Source organism: Sciurus carolinensis, chromosome 3 (genome assembly GCF_902686445.1).
Source record: "Sciurus carolinensis chromosome 3, mSciCar1.2, whole genome shotgun sequence".
Taxonomy (NCBI): domain Eukaryota; kingdom Metazoa; phylum Chordata; class Mammalia; order Rodentia; family Sciuridae; genus Sciurus; species Sciurus carolinensis.
The window spans coordinates 131,709,474-131,725,274 of record NC_062215.1 but is presented as its reverse complement, the minus strand read 5'-3'; the positions used below and the strand labels follow the sequence as shown (position 1 = coordinate 131,725,274).

The 15,801-nt window shown below is 35.7% G+C and overlaps 1 protein-coding gene across 3 annotated transcripts in view; it reads right to left on the bottom strand.

Annotated features, from left to right (window-relative positions):
* Nup35 (nucleoporin 35) overlaps nt 1-6,757 on the bottom strand; it is a 39,643-nt gene extending 32,886 nt beyond the window's left edge. The window contains exons 1-3 of one of the 3 annotated variants that reach the window (XM_047545359.1): nt 6,651-6,757; nt 3,158-3,328; nt 1,150-1,277 (exon numbers count right to left, since the gene is read on the bottom strand). In XM_047545359.1, the coding sequence (XP_047401315.1) occupies nt 1,150-1,277; nt 3,158-3,328; nt 6,651-6,690 (339 nt within the window). In that variant the 5' untranslated portion in view covers nt 6,691-6,757. Of the gene's footprint in view, nt 1-1,149; nt 1,278-3,157; nt 3,329-6,141; nt 6,267-6,650 lie in introns of those variants that run through there. The other 2 variants (XM_047545360.1, XM_047545361.1) reach the window with 2 other exon arrangements.
* Between the last annotated feature and the right edge of the window lie 9,044 nt (nt 6,758-15,801).

The following is a 15,801-nucleotide window of genomic DNA, read 5'->3' as shown; positions in this document are numbered from 1 at the left end:
GTCCTACATGGACTTTTAGAAGGAAAAACAATGGTATTTTTAATGTAACTTAAGATGTACACTTGTGTCAGCCGTAACTAAAGCTGGAGGCTATAAAGGAAGGGTTTTTGTGTGAGACCATTAATAATAATGGTCACAAGAGTCAACAATTTGTCCTGAGTTAATCTGAGTTTGATTTCATAGACCTACAAATCTTTTTAACCTCCTACATTGATGAACTTGATCTGTTTTAACTGATAAGATTATGAGTTACTGCCCTCATGGTTTTCAGAGACTGGCTGAAAAAGTAATTGTTTTTGTGCTAATTATTTACAAAAAAGCAATGCTTTGCTGTCTTTATTGTTGTCTTAGCATGATCCCTGCCCTATGTATGCCTTGTCCAGTCACCTGCCATCTGCCACTGTGGACCTCTGGATTGCTCTGATGCTTAATGTCCTTAAATATACATGCCCCACCTGATAGAGAACAAGGACTATGAGTTATTGCTTTGCTAGCAGAGGAGAGACATAGGAGACTTCAGTCCCAAAGGCTGTGATTCTGCCCATCAGCAGGAAAAGGGAACTTTTAAAGTGGTGACTCAAAGGCTACATTCCATGTGTTCTCTGATGGAGTTGTAATTCACTTGTTAATTTGGGAGAGAATCATTTCTGAGATCTGCTGGCACCATACCCAAAGTCTGGATTACTTCATTCCTATTGTAGGTATGTACTCAGGGACAGATAACTCTGCCTAGGATGGGGAAAACAGGTAATCATGTTTCCCCTGAAATTAGAGAGGGGAAGAGATTAGGGAGGAGCAGAGAGAGAGGAAGAGAAAGAAACATGTCCATTTTAAAAATCAGTTGCAGTGGCAGAGCAGAAAGGGTTATATTCAGAGTATACAGTGGACCACTGTTCCAAGTGCACACCTATAAAAACCACAGAATTATATACATGAGAAAAACCTAGAGTTATATTACATTTTTAAGTACAATTCATGGCAAACACAATTTAAGTAGATTCTAAGAAAAATGTGTTTAATTCTTCTTCTGTGCAACATAGTTACAGTTGAACAAACCACAGAGAAAAATTTCATATTACTGGCCCTCACTGTACAGCCATGTGAAAACATAAAATGATTAAATCTGGACCATGAGGATATGTACATCACCTGTCTTCTTGAAGTTAAAGGTGTTGATCCAAGTCCTGGGCTAGAAATGTCATCATATATACTTCTAACAGGTGGAGCTCCACTTTTATCCTTATGAGCTGGTACAACTGGTTGTGGTGGTGATCCACCTAAGATGTACAAAAAAACAGGTGAGAAAGCAAAGGAATCTTTCATCTTTCTAGTAAGACTTTTTAAATTTGTGCTGTTTTGGCATACTGACAAACTCTTATCTCCTAAGGCTATTCAAATTTTCATATGCATAATAGTCACCTGGGGATCTTGGTAAAACTCAGACTGATTCAGAAAGTGTAGGTGGAGCCTGAGATTATGCAGTTCTAATAAGCTCCCAGGTGATGCCAACATTGGTGTTCCACAGACCACTTTAAATAAAAGGTTCCAGAAAAAGTAGTTAAAAGGAATTTCAGTTTTTAGATAACATGTAAATTTTGCTTTGTCTACAAAATGCTTACTATTTCAATACAAACTGCCCACAGACAGGCATGAAGTTCCAGCTATTCAGGAGGCTGAGGTGGAAAGATCACTTGAGATAGAAACCAACCTGGGCAATATAGCAAGATCCCATTTCTAAAAACAAAATGTGCTCCCATTTGTCACTTAGCAGAAAGTAGGCATTAAACAACTCCATTCTGTGTATACCTGAATGACTATAATTCCCCAGTATGAAATTTAACTATCACAATTCAATGGGTCTCATTTTCTTTTCTCTCACAGAAGTATATGTAAGTAGATAATAAAGACATAGAAAAAGGACAAACTTTTCCAAAAAAAATAGGTAATTAACCACTTTATAACAATTAATACTTAAAAAGGCTACTAAAAAAAGTTTCCATTTAACATCTATTAAAAGAATATTAGCTCACAGTTGGAATTCTACCATTTCTACACCAAATTCTTACTACGCATATCGCATTTCAAAGTTATCTTTTTAAAATATACTTTGCTAAAGAAACCTTCTAATAAATTTGGGTTGAATTTGGGTAATAATACTTTGTGCCAACAATGCAAATTTTGCATAAAAACAGAACTATAAATGAGAATCTTAACTCACGGTTGTACTTTAGAATGTCGCCAAAGGCTCATGTGTTAGAAGGTTTGGTCCCCAATGCAGCAATATTCAGAGGTGGGCGGTTTTTGGAAAGCGATTGGAGCATGAGGGCTCTAACTTCATCAGTGGATTAATCCATTGATTAACAGCTGACTAGACTATTAGGACGTGGTAGAAGGAAGTGGATCCTTGGGAGTATGCCCTTGGAGACTTGTCCTCAGCCCCTTTCTCTCCCTCTCTCCTCTTTCCATTTGCTTCCTGGCTGCCATGAGGTGAGCAGTTCTGCTCTGCCACACCCTCCCCACCATTATGTTCTGTCTCACTAGAGACCCAGAATGAAGGCAGCCAAGTGATAATACAATGAAACCTCAGAAATTAGGATCCAAAATAAATCTTTCCTCAAGTTGTTTTTCTTAGTTATTCTTATCACAGCAATGGAAAGTTAACATACAATGACTATTTTAGAATTCATCTCTATAAATTTTCTAACTAAACATCTTTGGACATATTATCCTTATATATTAATACAAATTTATTTAACCTGAATTCAATTACATATATTTCATCAATTCAAAAAGGCACTACATACCTACATATACTTCTTATAAAATCCCTGAAATAGTGACCTCTTAACATTGTGTTATGCTTACTGTTTTTCTTTCCTACTGCTATTTAAAATAATGGTAAACTACAGCATCTTAGATCAGATGAAATACAGCACACATATTTTTAATGACTGGCTCTTGAAATTATAATAGCTTATGATACTTACACCTCTATTCCAAAAGCCTTAAGATAAGGGCACTGCTTTATAACAGAGGTATTGTTTAATCCATTTAGATTGATAAATGAGTTGATGAAAGTGAATGCTGCACCACTGCTCTTTAATAATACTGGACCATGTTTTATATACTACAAAACTATTTTAAGCAATTCACCTACCAGCAAGTAAAGGTGACCTCATTTCCATTATTCCTACTGAGGGTCCACTAATTGATCGAGACTGTGGAGTCACTGGAGCTGGCAAATCTCCCATTAAAAATCCAGGTAAGAATTGGGCATTAACTCCTGGCTTTGGAGACGTGGGTGAACCCAGCATCATTGGTTCAGATCCTAAATTAATCAAAAATAAAAATAAAACAAATTAAAGACCTTTCCATTACAATATCTAACAAACAAATGCAAGAGTGAAGCACAAGTCATTTTGAGAATTTAATCAAAATTCTTTATTACAGAACCATAATTGAATTTATTTTCAAAGCCAATAAAATTTCTAGAAAAATGTAAAATTATCTTGTTTCAACAGTATTAATCTTTGACAGATGTTTTTGTTTACATTAATTCACTGTTTTAAAAATCAAAACTTATTTTTAAATCAATCCCTATATGAACAGAATAACTTCAATTTGAGTCCGTTTCCACTATTCAACAACTAAAAACAAGAATATATTACATTTTTACACTAAATCTTGGTAAATCATGAAAAATGCATTCAGTTTTTTTCTTCTTCCCCTCACACAAAAATGGTAAATCATGTGATTAGTGTAATCCTGCACACATAAAAGCACTTATGCAATAACTGATAACTAGCATCCTACAGTATTTCACAGTAATCATCACCACCATATTAACATTCGAAAGCATTCCATGCATACTAATCTTGCACCAAAAACACTTATTAATTATTTTCTAAGACAGGTTGTCATTAATTTGCTTAGGACCTTGCTAAGTTGCTGAGGTTGGTCTTGAACTTGTGACCCTCGTCCTCAGCCTTCTGAGTCACTGAGATTACAGGCAAGACCACCATGGTCAGCCAAAGATGATTTAGCAATAATTGAAAAAAAAAACTGGCATAAAATCTGCAGTGATTATGCAGTGAAATATGGTAACTCAAAAATATATATATTGAAGAGAGTTGTAAATTTTCATTTTTGGGTCATTTTTTAAAATCATTGTTAGAACCACTATGATCAATTAAAGTTTCCCTAATATAAAGCCAATTTAAAGAGAGAACTAATACCTCACAATCATCAATTCAAAATTAATCATCCCTTATGATTACACAAATGGTGTGACTCTACTTCATGTACAACCAGAGAAACAACAGTTGTACCCCATTTGTGTACAAAGAATCAAAATAAATAATTTTTTTAAAAAATTAACCATCCCTTGGGCTGGGGATATAGCTCTGTTGGTAGAGTGCTTGCCTTGCATGCACAAGGCCCTGGATTCAATCTCCAACACCACAAAAATAAATAAATAAATGATCATTCCCAATTTACAGGGTACATATTAATTAACTTAGTAAGAATTTATAATTTGTTTATGAAAAGTAATTTTTCAACAAGGCACTCATGATTCATGACACTCAAAGTTCAAATTTTGATATGTTCCTTACATGGCTTTTATTAACTTTTACTTCTAAATAGCTTCAAAAATTTGTTTCTTGCTACCCAAAAGTTGTCGATTATTAATTCTTCCTCTTATTTCTCATTATAGATCTAGATATTAATGATACAAGTGCAGACAGAAGAAAACAGCAAAGTAATTCAAGAAAAGAATAAATACTGAAATAGGTGTGAAGAAATATAATTACATTGTAATTACTTTGTAGTACAGTCATTATGTTACATGGCACTACTACATACTTCTACAATGAAAACACATTAAGCTCAAACAAAAAAATCTAAACAAACACTCTCAACAGATATTTAGAAAGCCATAACAAAATACAAAGTTTTTGGTAACATCACAGACTACTTTCACCCATTCCCCAAAGGGAAAAAAATTATGGCAAGTATAAGAATTAGATCAAGAAAAGTTCTGATATATCTAAATATGTACTGATACAGTAGAAAGCACCAGAGTGAAGAGGATAAAACAAGCTCTTAATCCAGAATCTGTTGCTAATCATACCTCATGACTAAACTTCACTTAAAGAGAAAAGCTTAACCATTGGATCTTGTAAGTCTTAAATTTCGTTTCACAGTCTGCACTTCTAAATATTAAACACTGCACTTGCTCAGAACAATTTAAGTAAACTCTTGGTTTAATATACCAGTCAGTACTGCAAAGTGTTATAACAATAGGTACCTGGAATATCTGCAATATGTGGATTTGAACAATTAGTATCAGTTAGTATTAGATTTCTGGCTAGACAATAAACAAAAATAGATTTATTCACATTTCTAAGCCCAACAAACATACACTCTAGAATGTCTTTGTTGAGGCTGCAAATGTAACTCAGTGGGGGAATCACTCACCTAGCAAGCTCAAGGCCTAGGTTCATTTCCCAACTCCAAAAATAACAAAAACACTATCTCTGTTGAACAGAACACCCTGAGCTGAAAATAAAATTTCCGATCCCTCAAATACAAAAAAATAAACAAAACACCTAAACCAACATCTGCACACAAATCTTAATGTAGCAGAGTATCTGCATTATTGACAGTATGCATTGTTTATGACATGCCAAAACACTTCGAGTTACTCTATTTTTAGAAGGGACTTAAATTACACAAGACATGAGAAGCTTTACTTGACCTTCGAATCTACAAAAGAAAAAAATTAATTCTACACAATATGTATCATGCTTGCTTCCTCTCTTTTCCTTTTTCAAATTCGAAAGTCATAATCTAATATAAAGGTAAGTTTATATGCTAGTAGATATGTTCCCCTCCCCCTTCTAAAATTTTTCACGGTTCTCACAACTCGCGAAACTCATAAGGAAAAAGGAAACATTTTTTTTCCAAAGACGACATATTTTAACAAAGCTTCACAATAAAAAGAAATGGGAATGAATCTTTAAAAATCATATCATGACTAATTAGAGGAAAAAACCTAAAACAGAGCCACTTTCCCAAGATAAAGGCGGGAAAAAAAGTAAGAACTCCTAGCTTACTATGAAGGCCAACAATGATTACCACCACCTGGTTGATTTTATGTCACAGGATTCACGTTTCCATCAATAACGGATTCCTTTTGTAAAGCCCGCGAGAGGGGAAGAATCAAAACGCGAACTACAAGTGACCAACTAGCAGTGAACTGTAACCGCACACTCGGGGGCAACGCCCACCCACGTGTACGCCAGTCAGTTCCTTCCCCAGGATGCTTCCGGGGATTCCGGAAGCCAAAAGCCCAGTCATAAGTCTCCGGCGTTGTTGGGGGTGAGTGTCAGGTACTGGCCAGTACCACGCAACCGGTGTGCGCGGACAAAAAAAAATCAATTCAGTCAAAGCAATTTCCTCACCCTCCTGGTACCTCCTGCTTCCCAGTGGTTCAGTGGGGCAACGCCTTGAACGGGGTACCCAGAGGCTGCTCCTTCGCAATTGAAACCAGCATACCAGACTGTTGACTACTGCCTTCTAGTCTTGCCCGCTTCCTAACCTACAGTATGGATGGCAGTGCCAGAAAGGAAAAGCAGGTTTTCACTCACCCATCGTGGGTGCCTGGGATTCCACCGCAAAGGCTGCCATCGCGACCGCGGCAATTACTCTGATCCCGGGACCTTCACAATTTTCAAAAAAAGGCGGAAACCCTCCCCCCGCGCAGGGGGCGCGCTACCTTATGGGGTTGCGTCACTTCCGAACATGCGCTATACCTATGTCGTGCGCACTGCAGCCATTTTGAAATAGGGTAAACTTTGCCAGGTTTGGAAATCTGCATGAAAAGGGTTTTGCTGGGAAGGTAGTGAAACAGTGTGGGACCTGAAAATCTGGAAGTGATTTTTGTCACTCTATGAGCCTCCTGATTTTTGGTACGCGAGGCTTATAGGAGTACAGAGTCCTTTATTCAGTGTTTCATAATTAACGCGTGTTTTCCCAACGCTCTGTCAACTGTCAGCTTTTCTGAGTAACACCTGGAAAAATAAGCTTGTTGAGATAGTGCCTCTCCTGTGTGAATTTCCACGCTGAATGCAAGAAACTCCTTTCTTGAAGCGTATTTTCTAACATCTGATAAATTTTTTTAACTATGTGTTATGTACGCACAATTATACTTTATAACTCGAGTCCGCTGTTTCATTGCATAAGAATACATACAAAAGCATACAGCTGTGCGGTGGCGCGTGCCTCTAATCCCAGAGGCTCCGAAGGCTGAAACAAGAGGATCGGGAGTTCAAAGTCAGCCTCAGCAAAAGCGACGCGCTAAGCAGCTCATTGAGACCCTGTCTCTAAACAACATACAAAATAGGGCTGGGGATGTGGCTTAGTGGTCGTGTGCCCCTTAGCTCAATCCCCAGTACCCGCCAAAACAAAACAACAACAAAAACACCCATAACTAACCAACGCATGTATAAATACTTAAGTAATGGATAATAAAAAACACGTGGGAACCCACTACTCGGTGGACTCTTGTGTGCTGCTGCCTGTTGCAATACCTGTCATATCCTCCCATCACTTTTCTGCTTTTGTTTAGGGTATATTCATGAATTGTTATCGCCGTGCGCACGCACGCACAAACACATCCTAAGTGGGTGTGTAGAAGTATATTGCTTAGTTTTGCTGTTTACAAACTCCATAAAAATAATGTGTTGCATGTTATGTATTCTGGGATGCTGTCTGGTCCCCATCAAGCTCATTATACCCAAATAGCCATTCATCTTTTTCTATTTCCTTTGAGGCCTTCTAAAACCCAAATCTAGAATTTTCTCATTGAAGTAAAGCAATAGCAATTTCAGTGTTCAAATTTTAAAAATCACAGGTTGAATTGGCTCTTTTTAATGAATGTGTGGATTGAATTGTAGCCCCAAAGAAGTTATGTTTAACTGGGTGCAGGAGAACATGTCCGTAAGCCTAGCAACTCCGAATGCTAAGGTCAGAGAACTGCATGCTTGAGACCAATCTCAGCAAGTTAGCAAGACCCTCTCAAAATAAAAAGGACTGGGAATGTAAGTTAATGGTAAAGTTGCTGGGTTAAATACCCAGTACAAAAAAAAAAAAAAAAATTAAAATGGAAAGTTAGGTTCAACTCCTAACCCTGTACTTGTGAATGTGAGCGGTTTTGGAAATCGTATCTTTGCAGACATAATTAAATTCAGACAAGGTCTTACTAGATTACCACTAACTTCGTAACCTGAAATAATACAAATTTATCTTTTTATATTTTTAAAGGCCAGAAACTCAACATGTTTTGTATAGCTAATATCAAGGGGTCAGCAGGACTAGTTTATTCTGGAGACACATGGGAGAATCTGTTTCCTTGCCTTTACTAGATTCTAGAAGCTGTCTGTATCCTTAGGCTTCTGTCATCTTCCTACCTCTTCAAAGCCAGGGGCATAGCATCTTCTGTCTCTCTGACACTGCTTCCCCAGCTCTATTATTATATGGCCACTGCCTTCTATAGTAAAACTTTCCTCTCCCTTCTTTTATAAGAACATAAGCATGTGCTCACCAGATATTCCAGGATTACCCATTTCAGTATCCAGTCAAGGTGAATAAATTAATAATCACATCTGTAAAGTACTTTTTGCCACATAAAACAGCATTCAGTTTCCAGACTTTAAAATGTGAACATATTTGGGGGCCATTATTCAGTACATAAAACATAGTAATACATTTTTAGAATTAAGATGCCAAGAAAGATTCCTCAATGAAGGAACTTCTATGAAAATTATGACCTAGGCAAACAAAAGAACTATATATATATGTTAAAAAGAATGATATATTCGATATGTGGGTGGGAATGTTTATTGACCTAGAAAGAGTTATATGAACTATATAAAGAAGTAATTTGAAAACATATATGTATGTAACATTTCATTTTTATTTAATAGAAAGATATGAGTACAGATGCAAAATGAGGGAAAACAAATAGGAAAAATGGGAGAGAGTTGAATTTAAGAAAAAGTTGAAAAAGACTTGCCCAAACTATTAACAGAAGATGGTAGGAAAGAGGTTAGTAAATTCAAGGATTTAAAAGAAGGGCCTTTGACTTATTTTACATAACTTTTGTGGTTAATTATGGATGTTAATTACTATTTTCAGTATTTTTCAAATTAAGAACTTTTTTCTTCTACAAAATATTTTCCCTTTTCTTCAAATGCATTTCAGTCTTGACCCTTTCCACTGGCTCTTTATCAAACTGTGATGTCCAGTTTGCCTTTATCTTAAAAACTCCCCTATATCGTGTTCCTCCATCTAGCTACCATGTGCTAATTTCTGTCAATTTTTTCAAGATCTCAGAAGAATAGTCTACAAATCTTAGCAGATGATCTGTTTCTCTATCTTCACCGTCTTAATTATTGTTTTTAGTGATGCTAATTTCCTATTTCTCCTAATAACTTTCTATTCCTTCCCTGACTTTTTAATAACTAATCCTATTTCTTTCTAACCTGGAAATCTTATTTTTAGTCACGCCTTTGTCATCTCCTTCCTTCTTCAACTCTCAATCATATCCCTTGAAGTCATTATCAATTGTCACATTTATTCCAGTAACTTCCAATACTATATACCCAACCTCTAAAGCAAAATACCACTTTTCTAGATGCTTGTTGTACAACCTTTCAGTATATTAGACCTCAAAACTAGCCCCATCCCAGTTCTCACTTTTTCTGTTAGTGTCATAGAAACCTCAAATTAAACCATAGTATTTTTGACAGAAAGCAGAATTGAGAGTCAAATGCACCTAAATTCAGAGCCTAATTCTTCCACCCAAACCCCGTATAACTTGGATTTTAATCCCTAGATACAACTTTTTGTAAAATAGAAACCATACCTTATGCTTAGCACAGTGCCTTATCCACTTTGCTTTTACTGTTGTCCACTTTTCCTTTCATCAGACATTGAGATACGAAGTACTATTCTTTCTGCCTCAATTTCTAGACGACTAGAGCCAACACTTCACAGCTCCCTGCCTTCAATCTCTTCCACTGAGCCTAACACACCTTTAATCAAAACTCCCTTCTTTGTTAACCTGGATTTTCAAAACCATCATTGGGTGCTGGGAGTATTGCTCAGTGGTACAGCATATGGTTAGCATGTGTGAGGCCCTGGGTTCAGGCCCTGGCACCAACAAACAATTAACAATAAAAATAAAAACCCTAACTTACTTTCTATTCATACCTCTGGCAGCCTCCTTTTCTTCACCTTCCACAAGGCTCACATGTGTAGCACATGCTAGCTACCCCTCATTATACTACATGTATTTTCACTTGGGTAGGAAGGAAAGGAAAAAATCAGAATCTCTCAGGGTAGGAAAGTAGAAGAAACATCTCTTTCAGATATTTCAATAGGCACTTCTAAAGGTATATAATTCACATTGTCAACCTAATTTCACCTTAAGGTAATTGAGAACCCTGGCTTTAAAAAAAAAAAATCCCTTCACCTTCTCATCCAAACCTCCTCCAATCAATTCTCCCATTTTTCCCCTTTGCAACCAATAATCCTCTTGTGAACAGATCTTCACATTGGATTCCTTGCTCTGTAGCATCCCTTCATTTCCCACCATTCTATAAAGTCCTGTTCTTCCTTCAAATATAAGCTGAAGTCCCCCTTGCAATTGAAACCTGACCCAGCAATTTCATCCCTCAATCATCATTCCATTTCAGAATATCCAGTGCATTATCTCTGCAGCTTATAAACTATAATACACTTATTTTGTTAAATTTTCTCTTCAGCCCTACTAGACAGATTTTTCTTGAGCGGGAAGACCATTACTCTTTCTTTCTTGTATTTTCATCATTTTCAGTAAATACATGTGGGAAAAATGAATGAATAAATTTATAAATTCATAAAATATTAAACAAAGGATAATTATCTGACATCGCTATTTGGTGCAATTTGGCATGTTTACAGACTTTTAAATCAGAATTTTGTGCATTACGTCTATTAAAATGCTTATTATAATAAACTGAGACCTGTTCATAGTTCTATTTATTGGTTTTTTGTATAATGAGATTTTCATTTTGTAACTTTTTGTTTTTAATTTACTTTAATGACAATCTGACACAAATTGAGAATTGTTTTGGGGGATCGTTTGGTTTTGTTTGTTCGTTTTTTGGTACTGGGGATTAAATCAAGGGGCACTCTACTACTGAGCTACATCACCAGTCCTTCTTTTATTTTTTATTTTGAGAGAGGGTCTTGCAAAGTAGCCAGGCTGGCCTCCAACTTGAAATTCTCCTGCCTGATCCTCCGGAATTGCTGGATTACAGGTGGGCACCACCTCATCCAGTTTATGATTTTCAAAATTTGAATTATCCTGAATGAGAAACACTTACACAATTTTTGTATTTCTTGTTAAGCTACAGTACTTAAAAATATTTCCATGTTCATTATATTCCTGTGTACATGAATATTATCTTAATTATAATACTTGACTTTTCTCCTTTCTATTCTGGACACAGTGGATAAAACATCACCTAAAGTGGAACCTATTCCTATTTCTACTCTAAATTAGTATTTCCCTGAATCCCCTCCCTAGGACATAAGATTTCATCAGAGTGTTATTTTTGCAGACTATTGATTTTCAAGAGTAGATAGGGAAGCCTTTCTTTAAAAATATAGTGCAGATGCTTATGAAATACAATAGAACTCCTCTGGTTCAGAAAAAAAACAGGAAGTGTACAAACCCCACCAACTCAGGATTCTTGCCTTCTAACCTGTCTTCTGACCAACACACGTTAAGGTAACCCCTGAAATCTTTAGGTGCAGAACCTAGAACTACAGAAAACTCAAAATTAATTCTGAGCTGCATATATTTCAACTTTCTCCTAAACTCAAATTTTGAAAAAGTCAGTAATATGTAAAATCTCAAAATGTATTTATTTTCGATAACTTTGATACATTCACAGCCAGACTGTATATCACTCATATATATATGAATATTCATCAACCTATTTAGAAATGTCTATTAATGTGCAGTATTGTATATAAATATAAAATCAACTTGTTGCACTCAAATACTGTCAGTCTATTCCATTAAAAGCAAAGAAATTTTTAAAATTAAAATGAAGAAAGAACGATATGCACCTTTAGTAAGACTTTAGAGAAAAGACGGAGCTTGTCGACTTCAGAAAGAGAGCAAGGGGAGGGAGTGTTTTATCACTCATGGTGTCATCATCTCTGCCTTTGGCAGGTGGCATGACATGGAGTGTTATTCACTTACACTGTGATGTCACAGAAAGCACACATAGGAATCATGACTTGATAGGACACTGGTCCAAGGGTAAATGACTTCCAAAAGATCTTAATGATGTTTAAGGTGTAGGAATCATCTCCAGAAAAATGCAAATCCATTAGCTATTATTTGCATTATCTAACTACTATAAACAAAGACTAAAACCACGTCTTCTAAGTTTTTTTTAAACAAATAATTACATGTGAATACTTATGAGGCTTTTCTGATAATTTCATTATAGTAAACAATTGGCAGAAAAGAGGCAGTCAAACATCAAAAGAAACATAATTAGCTGATTCATCTGTTGTCTTTTAATTAAAAATCGATCCTTACACCTTTGGGAAGTGAAAGAATAACTTCACAACTTACATACCTTTCAATTGTAATTTTGTTTCATAGTGTTCCATTTGAACTATCAGATATTTGAAAGCTTCAAAGAAGTTTAGAGCAGGCAAGATGGACAACTTTGTGGGGAAAATGGGATGGAGTTTAGAAAGAGTTATATCTAGGATCTTCCTTGAAATCACTGCTAAGGAGGGAGGTCAGAAAGTGGAGAAGGGAGAGGATGGTTGGGGGTATACGTTAAAAATGAAAAGCCATGAGTTAATGTCATTGGTAAGTATGCTATTCTCTACACTTTTGTATATCTTTGACATTTACCCTAAATAATTTTTTTTCAAAACAACAGTAATCCTAAATTATAGGGTGTTCAAAAGTCATGTATACTGTCCCAACTTATGTGAAAACTAAAGAGTGAAAAATCAACTTTAAAAATGACTGTTGAGTTAGGCGTGGTGGTGTGTCCCAACTTATGTGAAAACTAAAGAGTGAAAAATTAACTTTAAAAATGACTCTTGAGTTAGGCGTGGTGGTGGCAACACCCCTGTAATCCCAGCAGCTCAGGAAGTTGAGGCAGGAGATCAAGAGCTCAAAGCCAGCCTCTGCAAAAGTGAGGCACTAAGCAACTCGGTGAAACCCTGACTCCAAATAAAATACAAAATGGGGCTGGGGATGTGGCTCAGTGGCCAAGTGCCCCTGAGTTCAATTGCTGGTTCAAAAAAAAAGGACTCTTGACAATTGTCTTCATCTGGAGACCAGTATTTTATTGAAGACAGGCTCAAACCTTGACTTCGAATACTTAATAGTTATGTGACATTAATAACTCTAAGACTTAGTTGTTTCACCTGAATTATGGGAATAATAATACAAACCTTATATATAACAGACATGTATATTTACATAGTGATACACATTATATCCTACTTATTACTGAATTTTGCCTATTACATAGTATTTAATAAAGTGATTTGACTTCTTTCCCCATTTATCCATCAAACAGATCTTTCAAAAATGACTTCCATGAGACTGAATCCTCATGGAGGATTTCTGTCCTCAGCTTACATTATGAATGCTTTGCAGTAGCATTCGTTCTTATTGAACACTCTCTGTGATGTGCTCCATGTTCAGCCCTCACTGCCATGCTTCTTCCCTGCACTGTGTACCTGTAATCTGAGGTTTTTAAAATTTGTAATTTTTTTTTATTTTGTTGTATATTTATTTATTTATTTATCTATTTATTTATTTATATGTGGTACTGGGAAGTGTGTGGGGCCACAACCCGAACCCAATCTGAGCTTTGAGCAATCCTAGAGTTACTCCACTTCCACTGTAGTTCTTATTTTACATGATATGAGTTATACTTTATTTATCCCTAATCCCACATGCTATCTTTTAGAAATGGCTCAAAATTTCTATTCCACAGGTTATTCCTGTGCTCTTGAAGGTTTATATATGTTAAATTTGTATCCCAATACCAATTCTAAAATCCTGAAATTCCCCAAATATTATAAACTTTCTGAGTGCTGACATGATGCCACAAGTGGAAAATTCCACACACAACCCCATGTGACAAGTCACAGCCAAATTCAGGAACACTAAAAAATATTGTATAAAATTGTCTTCTGGCTTATGTGTATATGAAACAAATGAATTTTATGTGTAGACTTGGGTCTCATCCCCAAGATATCTCATTACATATATCCAAATCCAAAATCTGAAAGAAAAAAAATCCCACCCTCCTTTCCAACAAGCAATTTTTGAATACCTGTTTGGATACATGCATTTTTTAATGCCTGCTATACACAAACAACTATAGTAAAACTCTTGAGGAGTCTCAGTTTTGACAGGAAAAGAAAACAGCAAAATGAAGCATATAAAGAATGAAAATTAGAACTATGCAGCAAATAAAACAAGAAAAGGAGATGAAAGTGTTAGATATAGTGCAATTTGAAATTAAGTTGCCAGAGAAGGTTTAACTAAGATAATATTTGAACAGAGATCTGATATCACTGGGGGACTATGTGCTCCAAGCAGTGGGAACAGCCGAGGTGAGGGTGGCCTTGATTATGTTTTCAAAGAATAGCAAAGAGCCCAATGTGGTTGAGGCAGAGAGAATGAGGGCAAAAGCAGTCCACAATGAAGTCAAAGAGGTAATGGTGTGTGAACGTGGGGTGGGTGCCAGACCATGTTCAGATAGTCACAGTTAGATATTCATTAGTTTATTCTGATAGTAATCAACATCTTCTCTTGACTTAAAATGCTTAGATGTTCTAGTGAATTTTCATTACAAATTTATCCAGTTATACCACCTAGAAGATCTTACTTTAGTTTTTCATTTACTGAAGTGACTGGAAAAACAAATCTCCATACATATAAAGTAACTTGTACTCTAAAATATATACTTTGTATCTTTTCAACATTTTTGTTCCTGTGTGCATGTGTGTGTGGTACTATGGTTGAACCCAGAGCCTTGCACATAGGAAGCAAGAGCTCTCCCACTGACCTACACCACAGCCTTCATTTTTTTTCAGACAAGTTCTCACAGAGTTGCCCAGTCTGGTCTCAAATTTGGATCCTTCTTCCTCTCCAGCAGCTGGTATTACAGGTGTGTGCCACTATACCCAGTCTGCCAATGAAATTTTTAACCCAGAATCTGAACATGAATAAGTGATGTCTTTTTGAATAAATACCCTCAAAGAAATAAAATTATTAACAGGGGGATAATAAAAATAATTAAAATATTATTTATTATTTTAATCAAATTATATTAACACTTTGAAACAATAAAGATGACATTACAAAAATGTATATAAAAATAAGTCAAAGCTTTACTTGTAATAGGAAAGTTTATAAGTTTTTTTTTTTTTCAAAAGTAAGCCCATGGAAAAAACCATAAATTGTTGACTAAATACTCTTGCCTGTAGTGCAAGAATATAAAACTTCAAATCTTCTGGTTTAAATAGCTACATAACAAAAGGATGAACAATACATTCAGAATCCTTTGGGCATGAAAATCAACAATTTAGATCACCTTGAAAAAACAAATAAATCATCATGCTACATTCGTTATCTTTTAATGTATAGTACTTTTGTGTGTACAGGTAGTAATTCAATGATTTAACATTTAAAGT